The 25075-nt window shown below is 39.3% G+C and overlaps 1 protein-coding gene across 1 annotated transcript in view; it reads left to right on the forward strand.

Annotated features, from left to right (window-relative positions):
• The window catches only part of CTNNBL1 (catenin, beta like 1), a 169271-nt gene that overhangs the window by 90517 nt on the left and 53679 nt on the right, over window positions 1-25075 (forward strand). The window contains exon 11 of the mRNA XM_008575535.1: window positions 16137-16318. Within this exon, the coding sequence (XP_008573757.1) occupies window positions 16137-16318 (182 nt within the window). The remainder of the gene's footprint in view (window positions 1-16136; window positions 16319-25075) is intronic.

Genomic DNA, 25075 nt, shown 5'->3' on the forward strand with positions numbered 1-25075 from the left:
TCTTGTGTTGCCCTTTGTCCAAATTTCTAAGTTAAATGCTTAATGCTTTTAAAAATAGTTCTCTTATTTTAAAGTAAAAACACTTAAGATTAAAAATTTTCTCGTAATATTGCTTAGCTTTATCACGTATTTCTAAGTGTTTAAGTCTCGTTTTCTTATTACATTAACAGAAAATAATGGCTGTAAAATATTTACTTTTCTGAATTTGAAATTTTATTTGTGGCCTTGTACATGGCTAGTTTTTATAAATATTCTATGTACTTTTGAACTTGTGTTTCTAGGGCATAAAGTGCTATAATTATCTCCTAAATGAATTCTGTAAATGTATTCAGCTCTTCTCTGTCCTTTTTTGTAGTTGTTGACTAATTTGTTTAGTCTCTCACTATAATTGTAGATTTTTCTCACCATTTCTTCTTGAATTTTGTGCTTGTTATATTCCAATTGGCTTATTCAACAAGTAAATGTAATTTTATCTTAATCTTGGCTTGTATATTTTATCAAAGCTAAATAACCCTCTTCATTGCATATAATGAACTTGTCTTGAATTCTTTTGTAATTTTGTATATATCTGTTTTATCCCTTTCTGTCATTTATCTTTAGCTTTTTATGTCATTTAGTGTTACGCGTGACTGTTGTTAAAAACATGTAACCGTGTTTTGTTTTGTTTTAGTCCAATGTGAGAGTGTGTCTTTAAGTAGATGAATTTACCGTTTTTTAAAAATTGTAACGATTTATGTTTAACCCTTTCCCTGTCTGTTTTATTCTTTCCTTAATGGTTTTATTTTGCTTTTCTTTGTCTTTTTTGTTATTTTTCTTCTTCTGTGGAGATTTGGAAATTATTGTTTCTTTTCTATTAGTGATTACCTTTACTTTTTAAAAAAATGCACTCTGAATATTTGAAATGGCATCAAGTCCCTTCAGGATCTGGCCTCTACCTAATTCTCTTAGTGCTATTGCTTCTCATTTTCCCCTTCCCACACATTTACCTTCTACTTTCTAAACGAAACTATTTTAGGTCTCATAACACATTTTATTATTTTTTCTGGATGACTTACCCTTGATGTTTAGGCTTAAACTTTTCTAAGCAACCTTCTGCCCTTATGTCACTTCCCCCACCATGTCCTCACCCACTCACCCGAAATCTTGAGGGTTGGGTTCTAGAATCCTTTGCCTGCCTCTGTCAGAGCACTTACTACCCAGTATGGCAAATATCTGTTTGTCTGTGCCTCTAACTGTACCTAATACTCTTGAGAGCAGAGACCAGGTCTTCTTCCTCTTTTTATCTACAGTGCCTAGTGACAGATACACATTTGGCTTTGAGCAAATATTTTCTAAATGAATGAGAAAAATCTGAGAAGCATTTTTGCTGTTTAGAATCATTGGCTCATAGAGTTTCCGGTATTCCATAGATAGACCCAAAGAGAGAGGAGTGACTTAAGAAAACCATGTAGCTGAGAACTCACTCTCTTGCCTGAACATAATTCAGTCCTTCTTTTCCCTGTCAAATTTTTTAGTGCATAAGGAGCACAAAATGGACCGTAGAGTAGTTATGATCCTGACTGTCAAGGCTCAGGGGAGGCTAGGATAGGAGTCAGTTCTAGTCCTGAGCTCACTGCCCTGTTTGCCCTGCATACATGCTGGGCTCCAGAGCAGAAGCCAATGCAGGTGTCCACACTTTAGTTTATTCTCCTTCGGGACACTTGAACCTCTCAGCTCTCCTATCTCGTCCTAGGTATTTCAGGGTTAGGGCTTAGGTGTTCATTTCTACCTTTCTACTCAAAGATCAAAGAAGTCCTTCATGCAGATTTGTAGTCTCTCAACTTTTGTTTCTGGGGACTGTCTATAGAGCACTAGTACCTCCTTGCCCTTACCTCACAGGCATTTCCCCTCTAGTGTATCCTATTACCCAGGTGTTGGTTTAGTTGTCAGGTGACTTTTTTCATTCCTGTGTTCAGTGTCTGGATTTCACAGTGCTTGGCAGAATCAATAAGAAAAAACACTTTTTTTTTTCCCCTCTCTCTCTACCAAAGGACAGATGAAGACATCTTGGAAAAGAAGAAAAGATGGTTGAGTTGATGTTTAAGTTGGAACTCATGCTGTGAAAAAAAGCAGTAGATGGCCATCCTAGAGTATAGGAACCAAAAAAAAAAAAAAAAAAAAGATAGTTTCTCATTTGGTCACATTAGCTTTTTGATAAAGATGAGGTGAGGGTGGAAGGTGCAGAACCTCTTGGGCAGTGTAGAACTGTACATACCAAAAGCAAGAGAGAACAGAGTCCCCAATGTGGAAAATACTGCTCCTTTGCATATTCAGTAGTTCAGCCTCATTCTTTTGGGTTGATAGCCAAGAGTTAAGGTGCACAGAGGATGTTTGGATGGTCTTTGGCGAGCAGCAGTTAAGATATGAACATGAACCAAGCTGTGTTTTTATAGTTAGGGATGGCTGAGAGGAAAATAAAATTCAAGAAAGTCACAATTTTTGTGCAGTTTAACAAAGTGATCAGATTTGAAGGTCCAATCCACAGAAATAAAACTAAATTATACTTACTGGGGGTGGCCCTTTTAGAATTTAGCAAGAAATGAGGATGGAGCTATAATAATGCTGTCATTGACCCTGGATGGAGACTGGTTCGCCATTTCCGTGTTCTTAGTTATAGATGTTTCTCTCTGGTAAAAGATTCCAATATATAAAAATATAAAATTCCAATATATCAGGGTTAATTATAGCCTGTACTTCAAATCATTTGCTTCTTGTACCACAACACACTTTTTAACAGTATGTCCTTGTATCAAAATAGTTCTGTGTTCTTTAAAACAACAGAGCCAGCGGGAGACAGAAGAATTACATTGTCAGTTTCCTTGAAAATGTTGACATGAGCATTATTACTTCTGTTGTAAAACCTTGTTCCAGTTAGAAAGGGAAGACACCATCATGAGCCCAAGGGATATGTACAAATGCAACTTTGAGTTGTGTAGCAGAAATGCAGTGAACCCACCTTGGTTATTAACTATAAAGGCATTTTAAAAAAGAGAAGGATACAGAGTCACATCCATTCCAGAAACCCCAATTTTTTGTGTGTGCTGAGGTTTTTCAGTAAGGTTTTCCTTAATCTGAAGAAAAGTGTCTCTGACCAAGAAAACAAATAAAGTGGAGACAGTATACTATCTGCAGAGTAAGTCTTTGCAAGCCCTGTTCTGGACTGTGAGTTTGTGGCAAACCTTGTAGGTAGATAGGCCAGCCTGGGGAACTTTGGATTTTTATTCTCTTATTTGTTTGTTTGTTTTTTACCTTGTTCTACATTGATTTTGTTCCTAATGAACATCTGAAGGTCCAAACTAGATTGCATTTTTATTCTTGTGGTCCTTTATAGTTTTTCAAAAACAAGAGTTTTTTATTCTAACCTCCAGTCTCCCAATATTCAAGTATCAAAGGAAAATAATAATGAAAATCTTTTACAAGTCAGCTGTAGTTCTGGATGGGGCTATATACAGTTTGTGTTCCAAGCTGTACACACAGATCTTGCTTGTTTGTTCAACAGCAGCCTTCCCTTTCCCCTAAGCCAAATATTACTGTTCTGTCTTAGATGATAGGAATAGTTTGCCCTTGTTCTTTAGGAACCAGGAAAATGCTTCAAAAACACAAAGTAATTCTTCTAACAGCTCCCCACGCTTGTGTTACCTCTTCATAAATGGGAAAATGCTGTGGTGGAGAAGGCAGATAAACTGAATCAAGACTCCCTGGCAAGAAATGGTATAGGACCTGTCTGAGCCCTTCCATCAAATGTGATAGCTATTCATTGTTCCTGTGTATATATACGGACCGTTATACCCTCACTGCAAGCATGACAGTGAACATATTTATCACACCCAAATGTTTCCTTGTGCCCCTTTGTAATTCAGAATCCCTCTTCCCCTTCCTCAGCATCTCCAGGCAACCATTAACCATTGATTTGCTTTTGTTCATTATTAGTTTGCGTTTTCTAGACTTTTATATAAGTGGAATCATACAGTATGTTTTTTTGTCTGTCCTGTTTTACTCACTATAATTATTTTGAGATTCATCCATGTTGTGTATCAATAGTTTGTTCCTTTTTCTTTGATGAGTAGTATTCCATTTTATGGATATATCACAATTCATTTATTCACTTGTCGATGGGCATCTGAATTTCTAGTTTTTTTGCTCTTATGAGTAAAGCTGCAGTGAACATTCATGTACCCATTTTCAGGTAGATATATTTTTTGTTGCTCCTAGGTAAATACTTAAGAGTTAATTGGCTGGGTCATATGATAAATATATAGTTAATTTTTTAAAGCACTGCTGAACTGTTTACAAAATGGTTGCACCATTTTAAAATTCCACAGCAGTGTATGAGAGTTACAGTTGCTCCACATCCTTGTTCACACTTAGTATGGTCAGTCTTTTTTGTTTTAGCCATACTAGTGGTTAGGTGTGGCTATTTTATGGTAGCTTTAATTTGCTTTCACCTCATGACTGATGATGTTGGATGTCTTTTCATGTGCTGTATTGCCATCCAAATATCTTTTTGTGGTGTCTGTTCAAATCTTTTGCCCATTGTGGGCTGGCAGGTCATTTGTCTTATTATTGAGTTGTGACAGTTCTTTGTATATCATAGATACAACCTTCTGTCAGATACATGTTTTACAGATATTTTCTCCTGGTGCATGGCTTGCCTTTTCATTTTCATAATAGTCTTGAAAAAATTTAAGTTTTTTTGAAGTGTAATTTATTTATTTGTTCCGATGATCTTTTTCTATTTGAGTAAATTGGGCAGTTTGTGTCATTCAAGGAATTTATTCATTTTGTGTTGTCAAACTTATTGGCAAAACGTGGTCTATGAATATTCCCTTATTTTTTTTTACTAGACAGCACTTTAACCAACTAAGCAACAGCTTATTATCCTTTTAATATCTGTAGAATCTGTAGTGATACATTCTTCCTTATTTCTGTTGTAATTGGTGTCTTACTTTTTCTTTTTCTTTTTTTTTCCTGATCAGTGTGGCTAGATGTTTATAAATTTTACTCCTCTTCTCAAAAAAACCCAGCTTTTGCTTTCATTGACTTTTTTCTCTCCTGTTTTTCAGTTCTCTATTTCAGTGATTTCTGCTGTGGTCTTCATTATTTCTTTTCTCCTGATTACTTGGGGTTTAATGTGCTATTCTTTTTCTGATTTCTCAAGAGGGGAGTTTAAAGTCATTGATTTGAGATCTTATTTTCTAATATGTTTACTGCTGTAAATTTCCCTCTAATTGTTACTTTAGCTGTGTCACATGCATTTTGATATGTTGTATTTTCATTTTTATTCCATTCAAAATGCTTTCTAATTTCTCTTTTGATTTCATCTTTGACCCATGAGTTATTAAGAAGTGTATTGTTTAGTGTCCAAATATTTGGTGATTTTCCAAAATCTTTTTTTTTTTTTGACCAGTAAGGGGATTGCAACCCTCGATACCAGTGTGGTCTGCACCACGCTCAGCCAGTGAGCACACCAGCCATCCCTATATAGGATCCAAAGCCGCGGCCTTGGTGCTCCCAGAGCTGCACTCTCCCGAGTGAGCCGTGGGGCCGGCCCTCCAAAATCTTTCTGTCACTGATTCAGAGAACATACTTTGTCTAATTTGAACATGTTAAATTTATTAAGACTTGGTTTTGGCCCAGAATACAGTCTTATGTTGCTAAACATTCCTTGTGTACCTGAAAAGAATGTGTATTGTGCTGTTGTTGGATGGAGTGTCTTATACATGTCAAATGTTGTTTTGACATGTTGTTCAAGTCTTCTGTATCCTTACAGATTTAATGTCTATTTATTCTGTTACTTATTGAGAGAGGGGTGTTGAAACCTCACAGTGTAATTGTGAATATGTGTGTTTCTCTTTTTGATTTTATAAGCTTTTGCTTCAGGTTTTGGAATTCTTTTAGGTACTTAAACATTTAGGGTTTTAAGTTCTCTTGTTTAATTGACACTTCTGTCATTATGAAATGACTTTCTTTATCCCCGGTAATGTTCTTTTATCTGAAATCTACTTTGACTTATATTAACATAGCCACCACAGCTTTCTTTTAATTAGAGTTAGTGTGGTATATCTTTTACCATCTCTTATGGACTAAATTGTGGGCCTCCCCTGCCAAATTCATATGTTGAAGGCTTCACCCCCAAGGTGACTGTATTTGGCTTTTAAGGAGGTAATTAAGGTTCAATGAATTTGTAAGGGTGAGGACCTAATCCAACAGGATTAGTATCCTTATAAGAAGGTGAAGAGATACCAGAAGTGCACACACTCACCTATGGCATAGGTTGTCTTTTTTTTTTTTTTTTAAACAGTGTCCACAGCCCGGCTTATCTCCAGGTTCCAGGGCAGGGGACCGAGGGTATAGCGTAGAACCTTACAAGTGTAAACTTCTGTTTCTCCCTCCTGGTTTTTATGCTTCTGTCATCATACATTTTACTTCAACATATTTTATAAATTCCATTATATATTGTTCTTTTTGTTTAAATGGTCGGTTATCTTTTAAAGAGATTTTTAAAAATAAGAAAAAAGTCTTTTATATTTACTCACATTTTTGCCATTACCAATGCTCTTGTGCATTGTGCAGATCCAGATTTCCATCTGGTATAAATTTCCTTTTGCCCAAATAACTTCCTTTCACATCTCTTATAGTGCTGGTCTATTGGTGATGCCTTTGTTGGGTTGTGTATGTCTGAAAAGTATTTGCCGTCATCTTTGAAAGACATTTTCACCAGGTATGGCATTCCAGGTTTATAGGGTCTTTTTTCCTTTTAACACTATCTGTTGCTTCACTGCCTTCTGGCTTTCTTGGTTTTCAACAAAAAGTCTACTGTAATTCATATATGTGTTCCTCTGTGTGTAATTTGTCCTTTTTTTTTCCTGGCTATTTTTAGGATTTTCTTTTTATCATTGGTTTTGAATAGTTTGATTATGCTGTGCCTTGGTGTAATTTTTTCATGTCTCTTGTGTTTGAGGTATGTTGAATTTCTCGGGTCTGTGGGTTTATAGTTTTCATCAGAGGTGGAAAATTTTGGGTCATGATATTTTTCAAATACTTTTTCTGCCTCCATCTGCCTTTTGGCCACTATAATTACATGTATATAATATAATTATATTTTATAATTAAATGTAATTATAAATTATATATTATAGAATGTAGTTACATGTACATTAGACTGTTTGAAATTGTCTGATCACAGTTTCCTGATGGTCTGTTAATTTTTTTCAGTCTTTTTTCTGTGTGTGTTTTATTTTGGATAGTTTCTATTCTTATGTCTTAAAGCTCACTCTTCCTTTTCTTCTGCAGTGTGCAATCTACAGTTAATCTTGTCTACTGTATTTTATCAGACATTGTATTTTTTCCTCTTTACGTGTTCAGTTTGCTATTTTTTTATGTTTTCCATGTTTCTAGTTAACGTGCCAAACCATTTCTCTATCTTCTTATTTTACATATTAAATGTATTTATAATATCTGTTTTAATGTTCTTGTCTTCAAATTCTTTCATCTGTGTTATTTTTACTAATGATTTTTCTCCTGTTTATGGGTCATATTTTCCTGCTTCTTTGAGTGCCTGGTAATTTTTTTTTGAAATTCGAATATTGCGAATTTTACCTTGTTGGATGCTGGATTTTGTGTGTGTGTGTGTTCCTATAAATATTCTCGAGCTTTGTTCTAGGATATAAAGTTATTTGGAAATAGTTTGTTCCTTTGAGGCTTACCTTTTAAAGCTCTGTTAGGCAGGACCAGACCAGTCTTTACTCTGTGGCCTCATTGCTGAAGCAATACCCTTCTTAGTACTCTACCTGGTGCACTTTGAATTAATAAGGCTTTTCTACTGTAGTTGGTGAGAACACAAACTATCCCTGGCCCTCTGTGAGCTCTAGGGATTGTTTCCCCTAATTTTTTCAGGAGGTTCCTTTCTGGAAGTGTGGTTAGTTTCCTCACATGCATGTACTAATCACCACTGAAGACTGGAAGGGGGCCCTCTGCATACTTCTGTGCAGCTCTCTGCTCTGCTATTCTGCCCTGTGAAATCTAGCCACACTGGTCTCCCCAGACTCCCAGCTCTGTCTCCTCTCTGCCGCTCTAAGGCCTGGAAATGCTCCAGTCAGCCAGTCAGGCTCATTGCATGTGTTGGCTTCTCTCAAGGATCACTGTCCTGTGCTGCCTATCAAGAGTCTGATAATCATTTTTTTTTTTTTGTATATTTTGTTCATTCCCCCCCCCCCCCCCTTCGGTCAGGGGTTTAGGGTGTGTTACTGTCACTTCCTTTTGGCCCAGAGTGCAAGTCCAGCAGTATATTCTACTTTTTAAACTACATTTTCTTACTCTTTATTGCTGGTGGATAGTAATGCAATTAACTTTTGTGTATTCATCTTTTAATATTAGGTGACTTTGCTATATCATGTATCAGTCATCAGTCAGGTTTTGTTGTAATAACAACCCCCAAATCTCAAGGACTTTCAATGACAAATGTTTATTTTCACTCATGGTACATCCATCACTGGCTGTTAGAAGCTCTGCTCTATACCTTCTTTATTTTGGGACTTAGGCTGAAGGAGCAGTGCTTAATGGGACATGGCTCTCTCATGGCAGAGGGAAAAGTTTACATGATGCAATAAATCTTAAAACTTCCCCTCTAAAGTGCATATATTACTTACACACACAGTTTATTAGACGTATAAAGTCACATGATCAAGTTCGAGGTCTGCGGTGGGAGGAGGGGTAGTGTGATCAGTGCTGTCTTGGGGCCGGCTCATTTAGGCTTATGAGAACTGATTGTGCACATCTCTTCCCATCACTGTGTTTAGTGACATCATGTTGATAACTTGTAATTGGCTATGGTCATATTGATGTCACTGTCTAATTCATAGAAATCCTGGATCCTATAAAATGATTTTATATTTTGGGAGCTCTAAAGGAAATGAACTTTGTCAGCACATTGTAAAGCAAACAAACAGGGCATTATCCAGATTTCTTGCCAGGATTAGTTTATGGTTCACAGTATCTTTTAAAGAATGCTTTGCCACTTTTTTTTTTTTTAATTCCTAAGTCTCCTTTGGCTGGTGAGGGAGAGGACTTTACCTCTTTTGCTTGTCCTTCTAGTAAGTTTTCTCCAGGGTTCTAGTCTTTTCTGAATATTTTCTGCACCCTCCTAGGGTAGTCTTATTCACACCATGAATTAATTACTACCCATACATTTAATGATTCTTCTGAATTTTCCCCTATTGCTAATCTCATTCCTGGACTTTAGACCCGTAAGTCCAAGCTGGACATCATGCCATGTCCCACACATGTCTCAGGCTCAGTCAGAGCTCAACCCTTTTCACCTCTAGTCTACTGTTATTTTGCCTTTCTTGCCAGTATCTGCCTCTAATATTATTTCCCTCTTTCTTCTCCTTCCCTCACCCCATTACTGTCCGACACACTGTGGCAAAGTGCCATCTTTCTAATGCACACAGTCAGCCTGTCTCATGTTTTGCTGCTACCCCTCTCTTTATATTCTAGCAGTAACATGTACCTCCTTGCTGAATGTCCCATGGCTTATTCAGTCTTTGCACATGCTCTTGTCTTCTTCTTGAAATATCCTCTCCCTCTTTGCCTATCCTGGAAAGACATCCACTGAAGCTTGGTTCAGACATTATCTCCTTTGTGAGGCCTCCCTTAACTCAAGACACAGTCAGCCCTCCTTCCTGTGTTCACTCTCCACTTTGTATATATCTCCACTGTAGGGCTTAGCTCTTCTCAGTCTGCTCATTGTCTGCATGTCTGTCTCCCCTGTGGACCAACTCCTCAGAAGCAATGAGCTGTGCCTTGTCTCTGCATCTTCCACTTACTATACAGCACCAGTTAGGTACCTCATAAGTATTTGATGAAAGAATAAATGAACAAGGAAAAGCATACTCAGAATCCATGCTTATTGAAGAAGTGTTTTTGTACAATAAAGAAGAATAAGCTGATTAAAATTACAATAGAAAACCTTTTGCCCTGCATCAGAAGGCTCACTTTAACAGAATAAGGAGCAGTAGATAACTCTCGGCCATTCCCTAGAACCACCCAGTTTTATAGAGGCTAGCATTCACGTTGGTCCTGGCATGATCGACAACCTGATGAACCCAGACAAGACTAAGATAAACTACTTGTCCTCCAGTAGAATAAATATTTCAAATAAAGTCAACCAAAGAAAGCCAGGCCAAACAGCTATTGATTGCTAAAAGCCTGAATTTAAGCCCAATGAATATTCCAAAGTTCACTTCCATGCAGCTTGCCTAAATGGTGATCAATATGCAATTACTGCCCCCTTTAAACATGTCCTACACTGCCTACCTGAAGAAGGGTTTTACTTTTAAAATCTTTTGTTTGTTGAATTTGCTTAGGCAGGAAAAAAAAGAGAAAACTTGGCTAAACCAGAGTCTTTTACCTTTAGTATTTCAAACAATTCCGTGTTGTGAAATTATTTGAATGTATGCTGAATGGTAACTCAAGGTGCTCTGTTATATGACCATCATTCTTTTCAAAGGTCCTTTTCCTGAGTGACTAAACAACAAGGATATTGTATCTCAGTTTCCTAATTTTTGCTCATATTGTTATCTGCCCTACTCATAACCTTTGTAAATTCAAGCTTGTAAAGTAGGATGCTAAAGTCCAGCTGCAGTGAAAACAAATATATTATTTGTCTAGTTTTATGTTAAAATTTCATCTTGATACAAAAAAATTTTTCTACTGAGTTTGGAACCTTGTTTACTCTGCTCCTGCTATTTAAGATTTCGTATTTCTCTCAAGTATGCTTTTTTTATATCACTGCCATAGTCAGAACCTTTTGTCATTTCTCATTTACACAGTCGCCATAGTCTCCTGACTGGCCTCCCTGCCTCCAAGCTCTGTCACTCCAATCCCTTTATCACACTGCTGCCAGATTAAGCCTTCTAAAATGTATCTATCTAGTGTTCTGCCTTGCCGAAACTTCTTTCACCTTCTCAACATCTATGAGATGGAGCCCAGGTTCCCTGGCAGCACAACTAGGGCCTGTTATGACCTTGTTCCTGCCCGCCTCTCCTCAGTCATCTCCACCTCTGGTCGTTCGTCACTACCTCTAGTTCCCCAAGCTTGCATACTCTTAAAAGCTTCTGTACCTTTGCACCTGCTGTATCCCCACCAGTGCCACCAGTGTCATCTCTCCTGGTGAATACTCATTCTTTAGACTCAGTTTGGATGTCACCTTCCATTTGACACCTTCATAGACTTCTCCCAGATAGTTAATTTTTTCCACCTCTCACCTCCTTGGACTTAATTTCCATCGCTTCAGGCTTTTGAGATTATTTTTCAATTGTTTAAAGATGGGGACCTTATAATTCCTAGTGGCTATCATAGTGCCTGCTGCATAAAGGCATATGCTCAGTAGTAGCCTTTTTTTTCTTTTAAACTCAATGGATTGAAGGTCCTTTGTGAGTATCTGTGGATTCTTTTGACAGATCCAGAGCAAGGGGAATAAAGGTAGGAATATTTACACTACACTCTTTTTGATCTTTTGAGGTTGGCACCATATAGGATGGCCAACTATCTTGGTTTGCCCAGAACTGAGGGGTTTCCTGGGATGTGGCACTTCCCATACTACAGGTGGGACAGTCCCGGGTAAACCAGGATGGTCCAGTACCACGGGGCACTATCAGCAGGCTCCTTACCTACTCTCCTTTCCTTCACTCATTGTGACCCATTCCTGGCTAGCTAGTCTGACCCCAGGTTAGCATTCTTTGTGATCATTAGTGCTAACAGTACAATGCTTTAAAGTGTTGCCTCTACAAAAGACTGTCCAAAAAGGATATTGTTTCTGGTCTCTCTTCTTTGGCTTTCAGATAAGAAACTGGATGAAGGTTTTTGGATTATTACCACTTTTTTGATCAGGCTTGCCTCCTCTTGCTTGACCACTGACCAGTCACCTTGCTCTAGCTATTTAATTCTACCTTGTTTTATCTTTAGTCTTTTTCACATCCTAAGATATGATTAAATTGTTCATATTCTTAAAAATAATAATTAAAAATATTAACCTGGCTTCTCAAGCTGATGGGTTCTCTCCTCCGGGCTTTATAATAAGTAGCCCACACTCATTCCTCTTACTTCCTCACCTCCTTTCACTTTTCAGCCCACTTCTGCCCTACCACTGCTTTCTGATAGTGGAATCTGGTGGCCCTTTCTTTAGGCCTGACCTCTTTTTCACGAGATCATACGAGATTGGGCGTGTTCAGGCTGGTATAGTCATAGACAGGCTTGACCTCTTTTTATTCTTTGCTTCCATGACAGACTGGAACCTCTTAAGAAACCTTCTCCTTCTTCTGAATAAATTGTTCCCTCCTTGTGTGCCCACTATACTTAATTTATTCTTTTGTCACCTAGTCATTCAGACATTTATTTTAAATATTTACACATGTATCTTTCTTTTCCCACATTCCCCCCAATACATATAATCTATTCCTCTCACTCTAAAGTAACTAACACATAATAGTCTCAGAACATACATATTGAATTACATCTTCCTTACTCCTAGAATCAGTTCTTTACTTGGATGTCTTATTGTGGCCTACAAGATTAGGTGGCATGCCTTTGATATAGCCCGTGTTTCCCCTTCTGATCTAAGCTAGGAACATTCTGCTCCTTGGTATGCTTCAGGTGTGCTGGTCTTCTATCTGTTCTTTGACCATGCCAGCTTATTTCCACCCTGGGACCTTTGCATTTGCAGTTTCTTCTGCCTTGAATGTTTTGCCCCTAAAACTTATCTCACTGACTCATATCTTACCACTCAAATCTCAACCCGAATGTTATGCCTTAGAGAGGCCTTCCTTAATAACCTAATCCAAAATACCCGTGCCAGTCATTCTTTCACATTGCTTTGCTTTATTTCCTTGACACTTACCACTGTCAAGTTTCTTGATTTCCCTTTGTCTTATACAGTAAGCTGCATGAGAACTGGGACCTGATCTTTCCCATTCACATGAGAGGTATCCAGCAAATATTTGTAGATTGAATAATACATGAAGAAAAAATTATATGCTGACTTATACTTTTCCCTGATTTTTTCATATTAATTTGGTCTCCCTAAGTAGATTTACATTTTTTTTTGGAACCAGAAGCCATATCTTACTTTTTGTTTTCTCTTGTGCCTACCACAATGCTGAGTAAGTGCTCAAGTAAATATCGCGTATTGGCCTGGTCGGTTGAATTTCCAGCTGTACCAAGACAGGAAATGACTGACTTGCTTCTGTGTACCTCAGAGTGTCAAAGAAAATAATATAAGATTACAGAAAATTATACTCCCTAGAGAAGTATCTGTAAGAGCAGTAGCTAGTGGCAGGATTCTTCTATGACCTTCAGCTTCAAGAGGGAAAATCTTTATTTTTTCTTGAAAATTGTTTATCTTTTATAATTCTAAAAAGTACTCATGTTCATTATGGAAAAATGAAAGAAACTGAAAAGTAGAGAAAGGAATTATAAGATGCAGAAAAAGCATTTGACAACATCCAACACCCTTTCATGACAAAAATACTCCAACTAGGAATAGAAGGGAACTTCTTCAACTATTGATAAATAGTGTCTATAAAAACCCCACAGCTAACATTCTACTTAATGGTGAAAGACTGGATGCTTTCCCCCTAAGATCAGGAGCAAGACAAGGATGTCTTCCCTCACCACTTCTGTTCAGCATTGTATTGGAGTTTCTAGCCAGGGCAATTAGGCAATAAAATGAATTAAAAGGCATCCAGATTGGAAAGGAAGAAGTAACAACTATCTCTATTTGCAGATAACACCATCTCATATATAGAAAATCCTAGTGAATCTACTATAAAATTATTAGAACTAATAAGTTTAGCAAGGTTGCAGGATATAAGATCAATATATAAAAATCAGGTGTATTTCTATATACTTGCAATGAATAATCCAAAAATGAAACTAAGGAAATAATTCCATTTACAATAGTATCAAGAATAAAATACCTAAGAATAAATTTAACAAATGAAATGCAATTTTGTACTCTGAAAACTAAAGCATTGTTGGAATAAACTAAAGGAGATCTAAATAAATAAAAATCCCATATTCATGGATTGGTAGACTTAAGATGGCAGTACTCCCCAAAGTGACCTACAGATTCAACATAATTCCTATCAGAATCTCAGCTGACTTCATTTTAGACACTGACAAGCTGATCCTAAAATTTACATTGAATTGAAAGGGTCTCAGAATAGCCAAACAATTTCAAAAAAGAACAAGGTAGGAGGGCTCCCAATTTTAAAACTTCCTACAAAGCAGTGGTTATCAAGACAGTGTGGTACTGGCGTAAGGATAGACATATAAATCAGTGGAATATAATTGAGAATCCGGAAATAAAGCCAAGTTTTTGCTGTCAACTGATTTTTCAGAAAGAGTGCCAAGACCACTGAATGGGGAAAGGGTAGTCTCTTCAACAAATGATACTGGGACAACTGCATAGTCACATACAAAAGAATGCAGTTGCACTCTTACCTCATATCACATACAAAAATTAACTCAAAATGGATCAAAGACCTAAATGTAAGAACTAAAACTATTAAATTCTTAGAAGAAAACATAGGGAGAACATTAGAAGAAAACATGACTTTAGATTTGGTAGTGGTTTTTAGACATGACACCAAAAGCATAAGCAACAACAAAAAAATATATAGATAAATTGGACTTCATCAAAATTAAAAACTTTTGTGCTTCAAAGGATACTATCAAGAAAGTGAAAAGACAACTCCCAAAATGGGAGAAAATATTTGCAATCATCTGTTATCTGTTAAAGGACTTGTATCCAGAATATATAAAGAACTCTTACAACTCAGTAGTAAAGATAACTAACCCAATTTAAAAATCGGCAAACCATCTGAATAAATATTTCTCCAGAAGGTATACAATGGTTCATAAGCACATAAAAAGAGAAAAATGCAGATCAAAGCCACAATGAGATGTCACTTCACACCCACTAGATGACTAGAATGAAAAAGTCAAATGAAAAGTTTTGGCAGGGATGTGGAGAAATTGGAACCCTTATACACTGCTGATGGGAATTTAAAATGGTGCAGCCACTTTGGAAAACAGTCTGGCATTTCCTCAAAAGGTTAAACATACAGTTACCATTTGCCCTACAATTCCACTCTTAGGTATACACATACCCAAGAGAAATGAAAATATGTGTTTACACAAAAGCTTGTACATTAATGTTTATAGCAGCATTATTCATAATAGCCGAAATGTGGGAACAACCCAAATGTCTATCAACAGATAAATGGACAAGTTGTGGTTTATCCATACAATGGACTCAATTCAGCTGTGAAAAGGAATGACGTACTTATACTTATTACGGCATGGATGAACTAATGCCATGTGAAAGAAGCCAGTCACAAGAGAGCATGTATTATATACCATTTACTTGAAATGTCTAGAATAGGCAAATCTATACAGACAGAATGTAGATCAGCAGTTGCTTAGGGCTGAGGTGAGATCAAGAGGGTAGGAGGGTGGTGTGCTAAAGGGGATGTGATTTCTTCTCAGGGTAGTGAAATGTTCTATAATTGATTGTGGTGATGGTTACACATATCTGAATATATCAAAATCTGTTGATTTGTACATTTTAAATAGATGAGTTGTATGGTGTGAATTATCTATCAAAGCTGTTAAAAAGAAAGAATAAAGAATAATAAATCATCTATAATCCCACCACCCTGAAATTATCTCTCAGCATTTTGATCTATTTTTCCCAGTCTTTTTTAATGCATATTTTCCAAGTAATTGTTATAGTGCTTCATATAGATTTTGAATATTGCCTTTTGTGTTTGTCATTCTGACCATAAGAATTTATTTATCCTGTTATAGACTCTTCTAATTGTTAACAAGTATGTAATATTCCATTTAGTTATACCATAATGTAACCGTCTTCTCATTGGTAGGCATTTAGGTTGTTTTGTTTTTATTTATTTTTTCTTTTCCTTTTTTCCATTATAATGAATACTGCAATAAGTAGCCCCCCACCCCCACCCCCCGCTTTTTCTAAATGCTGGAACTTCCCTTTGAAATACCTTCTATGAAACTTCTTTTGTTCACAGGGAAAAGAAGATCTCTCGGAGCAGTGCCCTGAAAGTGCTGGACCATGCCATGATTGGACCTGAGGGCACAGATAATTGCCATAAGTTTGTTGACATTCTGGGCTTACGAACCATCTTTCCCCTCTTTATGAAATCTCCCAGGAAGATCAAGAAAGTGGGAACTACTGAGAAGGAACATGAAGGTAGGGTTCACTGGAAGAGTCAGCCTAATTCAGGTGCATTAGGAGAAATGGGGAAATGAGAGCTACTTTGAAAAACTCTAACATGCATTTGAGGAGTAGACTGTTGAGAAGAAGAGTGCTACCTTTTTCTTTTCTGTCTTCTGATGGAAAATGCATGAAAAAGCAACCCAGAGACCCCAGCTCACCAACAGCCTTTGTTGCAATGGTTCTCTGCTTGTTTGAATCCTGGTAGCTCCATTTCTTTCTGGCCTGTTAATAAGTCTGTGTGTGAGGGTTTTGTTTTCTTCACTATAATTTGTAGCAAGGTGTCTCTCTGATGGAAGACCCTTTTGAAAAGAGTAATGAGGTGGCAACACATGTCACCTCCAGAGTGGTGCTTTCATGTATTTCTGTACTAAAGTATGATTCAGCCAACATCAGGAATTGCTGAAATAAACTATTTACAGCCCGGGTTCCCCTTTTTATGTTTCTCCTCCCTGATGGTGCACACTCCCAGGAAAATGCTGCCATGAATTGCGATGCTGTAACCAGAATAGTTATTGCTAGGCCAGTCTCTTCTTGCTATTGTCTAGTGGCCTGCTGTGTCCCTCCCCCCAATAAATAGCCGCAGTGCAATCTGGAAGGCCAGGGATTTATGAGCATTGACAGTTCTGCTGGAGGCTAGCAGACAGTTACACCAGGGAATTTACATGGTTGGATGGTTATTTTAAAGTGTGGGGAGGGAGTGAAGGGGATGAAGAGGTAGTGTTTGTGACAGAGGAGGAGAACCTGAGCTGATTGGCTGTCTAATTTGGTTGTCTTGTCAGGAGCAACATTTGTCCCATGGTTTGTGTTTTATTTTCCATCAGTGATTGGTAGAATTGGCATAGGTATTTGCAAGATCTTTTGCACTTCTCACCCGACTACATACAAGTTTGAGAGCCCCTGTCTGTCTCTTCTCAAATTGCCTTGGCTTAGTCTCTCCCACCTTGGAGTGGCTAAAGGAAAGGTGGTGTGACCTGTTTTCAGTGGTCACTGCCAGTGATATCTTCTCTGATCAAATCAGCTCTCTAGAGACATCAAAAGTCTGGCAGGGGCAAGGAAGGAAATGGCATTAAAAACTGTGCACTAGGGGCCGGCCCGTGGCTCACTCGAGAGAGTGTGGTGCTGATAAAACCAAGGCCAGGTGTTCGGATCCCATATAAGGATGGCCGGTTAGCTCACCGGGTGAGCATGGCGCTGACAACACCAAGTCAAGGGTTAAGATCCCCTTACTGGTCATCTTTTAGAAAAAACAAAACAAAACAAAAAAAACTGTTCACAAGAGATCTGAGAACAAGTAGAGACTTCAGTTTAACTCAGATCAGATATTGACCAAACACTAGCTGTAAACATGTTAACCCCACTGCTGGCCTTTTTTCTTTCCCCAGTGTAAATTCAGCAAAATGAAGCCATGGGAAAGCGACTGGGGGGTCTTAAGGATCTAGGGGATAAAATTTCACAGTCACCATTGACTGAAAACTTGCCACGTCCCTGGCTCTGCTGCATCAAATGATGCTATCTTACGAGGACTCACAACCAATGGAGGAGAGGGTGGTATCCTTGTTTTTAAATGAGGAAATCAGCTGAGAAAGGGACCGGGCTGTGGTTTTATAACTAACTAGCTGTCTGACTTTAGACCTTTTGCTTAACTTCCCCGGGCTGCATTTTCCTTCTTGAGCTGTAAAATGAGGGAACTAGACTCGTGAACTAGAAGCTCTGATATCTACACCTTCAGGTTCATAGGCACAGGCCCTGGCTGTCATGGTTGCCCTATAGTCCAGGAAACTCCTTCAAGGGCTGTTCTGTGGCTGACCTGCTGGGTTCTGCTGAGAGACTTGATGCTGTATCTTGAGCATGCTTGAAGAGAATGTGAAGAAAACAGCCCTTAGCAGGCTCTTGCTCTGTATACATGGTGCTGAGAAGAGGAAGAAGTGACAGATTCAGTGAGCAGCTGTTTTCCTCCTGAAAAATGTGCCGGGTGGCATGCTGGTAACAGTACATTTGCTTTAGAGTACCCGCATTTAGGAATTTGATAACATTATATTAGTGAGGGCAATGGCTTGGTAAGAAAGCTCCTAGAAGGCATGTTTGGACTGTAATGGCTGGTGAGGATGAGCTCTGCATCCTGAGTACTCCAACACCCAGAGAGCAAAGTGAACACCAAGGAGAAAGCACAGCCCTGTGTCTCTTGCCATCCCTGCCAGCTGCTGCTGTCCTTCTGGCAAACTGGCCCTTGGGCCATGAATGGTAGGGTGAGAATGGAGGCAGAGCAGGGCGCATCATGCAAGGTTTCTTTGTGCCATCTCATCCTCTGCACAAGTCTTGTGCGCTCGGTTGCTCTCTTTGTGCTGGCTCTTCTGATATAAGCGGACCAGGTTTGTGTACTAAGCTAGAGCACAGTAACTGCAGGCCATCAGGAGTTTTTGAGAACATGTCCAGCTCATTCCTGCCCTCAGGCTTCTACCCTGCTCTCTCCTCCATCTGCAGATTTTCTCTGACCTGTCTGCCTGGCTGCCTTTTAGTCATACTTCACATTCTTAGTTTTGATGTTACATTCTCAGTGAAGTATATAATGAACCCCTAGACTAAGATAGAGCCTCCTATTAAATGGATTCTTGGTCCCAGGACTTTGCCATCATAGTCCTTGAAATTAAGGAACCAGTGGCCTGTCACCTTTGGGTCTCACTGCCTAGCATGGTGCTTGGCAGGTGGTAGATGCACAGTAAATATTTTTTGACTGTGTAAATGAACAACCACTTACCTGAAAGACTGCTTATTGAGGACAAATGTGGGTTTGGGGCTCTCTCCAGAACCCTACTTGGTTGAACTCAATACAGTCCTATACCTGGAGTGAGTGGTTTTTCACCTACCTTGTTTGGAAGCAAAAACAAGTGGGTTGCTAGCCGTTAAGTTTTACTTTGTCACATTGGCTTGAGATTATGGCAGAAACACCCCTTTAGAGCCACACCCTTAAGACCTGTGTTGTACATAGAACTTCCTGTAGGTGAGGCCACCCTATGACCAGCTTCTTGTTATAATACTACTCCTAATTCAGCACTGTGGGCTGTGAATCAGCTTGTCCGGAAGCTCTGGAGGGCTACCCTGCATTCTCTCCTTTCTTGTGAAGCTTTAGGGGTTTGTCACATATCCTGGTTTGCCTCTTCAAGTCCATCCTGGTCCAGTGTTAGCCCCTGTGTCACCTCTCAGGACCTTCCTCAGACTCCTACAGTAGCAGTATAGCCAGGTGTGGTACACATGGATCTGCTGCTTATTAACTGTGTGATCTTGGGCAAATTCCTAAACTCTCTGAGCCTCAGTTGCCCAGTCTGTAAAATGGTGTGGCTAGAATCTACCACACAGCGAGGTTGTGAGGGTTACATGAGCTGACATATATATGTTTAGCATAGACCCCAGAATAGAATAGGCATCTTAAGAAGTGTTAGTTCTCTTTTATAGCAAAACCATCCTGTTAGTTCTACCCATCCTGGCCTTAGTCACACATACCTAGTCTTCTAAGAGATCATGGGGAAGGCGATGCAGAGAGAGACTGCCCACACCTTGACTTATGGGAGGGCCAGGAGAGGGTATTTTTTTTTTTTTTCCTTTTTGTCTTTTTTACTGACCGGTACGGGATCGCAACCCTCGGTGTCGCGCCCATACCGGGGACCGGCAACGGGATCGCAACCCTCGGTGTTGTGCCTGCGCCGCGCTCAGCCAGTGAGCGGGAAACCGGTCACCACATGGGATCCGAACCCTCGGCGGGAGCGCCGCCGCGCTCCCAAGTGGCGCACTCTCCAGTGCGCCACCAGGTCGGCCCAGGAGAGGGTATTTAGTTTTTACTAGCCTGTGGTCTAAATGCTCCATGACAACTGTGAAAATGTGCAAACTCATTCTTGAGAGGAGTGTCAGGAGTCATGCTGTGCTAAATAGTGGGGTGGCATAAAAACAGCTGTGTTCCTAAAGCCAACAAAAGGGGTTGAGAGAGGAAAACTTCTAGATTAAGTCTAGAGAGGAGGGAAAAATCAAAAACCTAGACCTAGCATTGCTGGTAATTTAGTTTCTCTTTTATGAGTTGGGATGGAGATGGAAAAGAATTGTTGTAATTGAAACCCATTCAGGTTTGCATAATAAAACCTTCAGAAATAGAACAGGGGAGGCACTTAGTTTGGGGGATGGGTTGTTAAGAAATAATTTGCCCTTGGGTGCAATAGCATGATTGGTTGCCTCCTTGGTTTTATAAAGAATAGCACAGTATATATTGTCTCCTTGGTATTAACTGCTTCAGAATAGAGGGGAAGAAGAAAAGAGCTGAGATACAGAAATGGCATCTGACCTTTACTTCTTGTCTCGTTTTAAAATTCTTATTAAAATAGGTCCAAGTTCCTTGTATTGCTTCATTAGGTAGGTGAATTATTGAGTTTGTAGCAGTTCTAGTTAATTGTGCTGTTTTAACATGGTTCCCCAGGAGGCTGTTAGGAGCTTTAAGGGGAGGAGCTACTGAGCAGTGTGTTAGGTGTGTGGTGTACATGCTAGGCGTATGCACGCAGTTTTACCTTATCAACAATGACAGCAGTTGATGACAACTCAGTGCTTTAAAGAATACTTTTCTGTCATCTGCAAAGAATTGTGATTCTGGTGGACTCCACATCTCAGGAAGCGTGTAGTTGCTTTGTGCTTCCTCCTAACAGCCAGGAGGTACAGGCCAGAGCTCCCACACCACTTACCAAGGTTAGAAGACGGAAATGGCAAACCCTTCCTGCAATCAGAAAAGAAGGGAGGTTAGTTAACATGTACAAAAAAGAAACATTTTGCTATGGTAGTGACCTGGCATTGTTTGGGGCCAACTTTTATTGGGGCTCCTGCTAAGTTCAAAATATAACAGAGACCTAGTACGTGGACACAGAGAACAAAATAGGGTGCCCATCCTGGAGGAGGCTGCTCTTTCCTACCATTCCATTGCCAGACCCTTTTCCTCCGCCTGTCTCTCAGGTATTCATTTTCGTATGAATTGGCAGTATCTTCCCTTAGTTCTTTTTTTTTTTCTTTCGCACACTCTTCTTGGGTGATCTCATCTATTTTCTGCAGCTTTAACTTCCATCTCTCTGCTGGTGACTCCCAGATCTTCAACCTAGTTCTCTCTCGCAAGCTGTAGTTGGCACAGCTAATAACCAGCCGACAACTCCACCAGATATTCAAACTGACCTTGTTCAAAACCATACCCATTCCTTTACTGCCCCAGCCTTCTCTACTTTTCCTGTCCTAGTAAACAGCGCCACCATCCACCCCACCACCGTGGCAGAAATCAACACATCGTGCTTAACTCTAACGTTCCCCTAATGTAATTGGTAAGTCCTGTGAATTCCACCTCATAAAAATTTCTTGAATCACCTCTCTCCATTGCCACTGTCTCTGCCTTCATCACTTCTCCTGAACTTCACTGCAGCCATTGTTAAGTCTCTCTGCTTTAGTCTCCCAATTTTTCTGTCCTCTCAAAGCCACCACCCAGGTGAGAGAGACACTCCAAACCCTCAACAAATTTACAGTTTAAGGAAGGGGAAAAACAAACATGGGGGGGAAGCAATTTATACACATATTTACCACAAAACCATATTAGCAATTTCCAAGACTTAGCAGACAAAAGGACCTCGTTGTTAAAAAGAACAAGAGAACAGAAATGCTTAAAGAGGCAGACACTTCTGGTGGAATGGAGATGATGATACAGGCTAAAACAGAGGGCACTGGGATTTCAGCCAACCAGTTCATTTATTATGACCTATGTTCAGCAACTCTAGGAGTGTTTTTACACATCTGATCATATTTGAATCATCAGTGGCCCTGCAAAGTTGGTGTTATTTCTCATTCTAAAGATGGGGAAATTGAGAGACTCAATGAAATCGTGACTTCAGGTCATGCAGTAGCTAAGTGGCTAAACTGGGACTCTCAATCTCCCTCAGCTTCTGATCACAGATTTCATGCTTGTTTCACAAAGTCATTGCCATTGGTGTTTGCTCTCATGGGTCCAAACTAGCTTGTTCTTCTTTGGATTGCTGGTGTAGCCTGGTAGCAGTTCTTGATCAGAAGACCTTGGTTCTAACCTTGGTGCTTTGACAAGTTGTCTTGGTGGCGGGGACTCTTATCCTTTCAAATTACAGAAGTTATTAGAAGCAAATGGCAAAATGACTTGATCAGTTGTTGTTAGGCATTTCTAGTGCCTATCGTAGTGCTTGGTACATGGTAGGTACTCAGTAAATATTGAGTAAATGAATAAAATGAATTTATTTAACACCTATGTAGCATGTACTAGTTACAGTTAAGATCGGACACATGCCCACAGTTAAGAGCATTGTGGAATTCAGAGTATTCTTACTGTGTTAACCAATTTACTCTACCAGTACTAGAAGCAGACTGTAAACGTGCCAGTTCTATGTGTAATATAAGACGAAAACCTTCCCAGAGAGGATATCCAAGGGGCCCTAGGTCCCCACTTCTCTCCTATATAACCTGTAAACAAATAATTCAAAGATCCTCCCCCCAATTTTTGTATTCCGCAAGCTTGAAAATCACAAAGAGTTGTTAAAGTGGTCATAACAGTGCGCAAGTGAAGAGTGAACTGTATTTAATTTTAAGAATGGCATTAAGCCATATACTAATAGGCACTTTATGTTAAACAAGGATGAAATGTCTTGCTGTTGTTTTTTGTTTCTATTTGAAAACCTTATAATTGAACAATTTCTGGATCAATTCCTTTTCTCCCCCTCCAGCTGCTTGTTTCATTCTTGACCTCTGATGACAAAATGGTACAGATGCTGAAATAAGCAATGTGTTTGGATTTGGGGTTCCTTTCATCAAGCTTGAGGGGATGATTTTGAGAGTTGCACATCTGGTTCGCTAACTGGTTCAAGTCATATTAAAGATTTACCCGCTAGTCTTTCCCAAGTGGAGCACAGCATAATTATTTGCCATTGAGAAAGACAGTGGAACAGAGGATGTATTTATCATCCTGGAAGCAACTCTGCTCTTTTGGGGAAGGAGATAAACAGGCCATATTGGGCATCTACTAATGTACTTAGGGGCTTTACAGGTGTCCATACTTTATGAGTTAGGAATTTCTATCTTCTTCTTACAGACGAATCACAGAGTTTTATCAATTACCGAGTACCTTTTAGCAGGTGAGTGAGAGAAGCAGATTTTGAGCCTAGGTCTGCTTCTAAAGCTTCTTTGAACACCAAGGTGGCTCCAGTGGTCTTCTGGTTGGTAATCCAGAGGCAGCACAGAGTCTTGGAAGGAGAATCATTTTTGTAGCCAGACAGATCTGATTTTAAATCCAAGCTGTACCCACAAACTAGTTGTTAGTGTTGGGCAAGTTATTTCTCCTCTTTGGACCTTGAATTCCTGTTCAGTCAAACAAGCCTGTTGAAACCTTCTCAAGATGTTGTGCAAAGAATAATGATCATGAGTATCCTACATAGTCTCCAGTCTGTGCATTCAATAAATGGTAATAAAGTTTGAATATCTCTAATCCAAAAGTCTGAAATCTGAAATGCTCCAAAATCCAAAACTTTTTGTGTGCCGAGATGATGCTCAAAGGAAATGATCATTGGAGCATTTGGATTTCAGAGTTTTGGATTAGGGATGCTCAGCTGGTTAAGTATCTGCAAATATTCCAAAATCCAAAAAAAATTCAAAACGTTCCTGGTCCCGAGTATTTCAGATAAGGGATATTCAACCCATATAGTTACTTCATATAAGCTTCTTTTCAAAAATAGTCATCCCTACCTTCCCCAGTTTTCACATTTACATGTAGGATACAAATTCCTTGGCTTTTGTGAGTGCGAAACCCAGCTGTGAACCAGGACTCTCTATGTGGACAGGCTGGGTCATAACAAGAGCTACCAGAGGGATGAGACAGCCTCTGTTTATTATTACGGCCTGTTAACCTGGACCTCAGTTATGATAATGACTGTGCTAGCCCTGTTAAAATTGATCACTTCTTGAATGAGGTACCAGACCCTTCTGTTTCAGTTTGAAGCTTCCATTCTAGGCTGCCCTTGAAGAAGGTCTGTTTCTGTGATAGGTGCCCTAAAAGTAGGTCAGTGAGACCTCATTAATTCTTTTATTAAACTGACCACTAGCCCCTGCTTTGTGCCAGGCTTGGTGTTATAGATGGAAGGTGAACAAGCTATATATAGAAACCTGCATTTATATTACAAGGTAAAAATGGAAGGTAAATGAGCTCACAGCCCAGCTAGGGAGATAAGATATGGAAACCTGCATTTATATTATAAGGTAAAGAGGTAGAAGGAAGTGTGAGGCACTGTGGGAGTGCAGAGGAGGGGCTCCTAATCTAACCTGAATGGTGAGAGAATGGGTGTAGATTAGAAATAGCTCCACCTTAGAAATGTGGCCTCCTAAGCCAAAGCTTTGGTAGAACTTAGCTAGGCGAAGGAATGTCAAGTGGAAAAAGCACCATGTATAAAATAAAAGTTACAAGGGACAGACCTCTGTAAGTATTAAATTTAGCTGCCTATCAGAATCATCTAGGATCTTGTTGAAAATGTAGTCTTCTGGGACATGTTCTCTGAGTTTCTGATTCCACCAGTCTGAATAAAATTGGTGGGTCTTTTTACTAAACTTCCCAGGAATATCCTCTTAGATCAGTCTGGCACCAGCCCTTGGTGAGTAGAGCGTGGAGAGAGGAAGCTTGAATAGTTAAGCAGAAGCTGTAGCAGAAGGACC

Source organism: Galeopterus variegatus, unplaced genomic scaffold (assembly GCF_000696425.1).
Source record: "Galeopterus variegatus unplaced genomic scaffold, G_variegatus-3.0.2 Scaffold59, whole genome shotgun sequence".
NCBI lineage: Eukaryota > Metazoa > Chordata > Mammalia > Dermoptera > Cynocephalidae > Galeopterus > Galeopterus variegatus.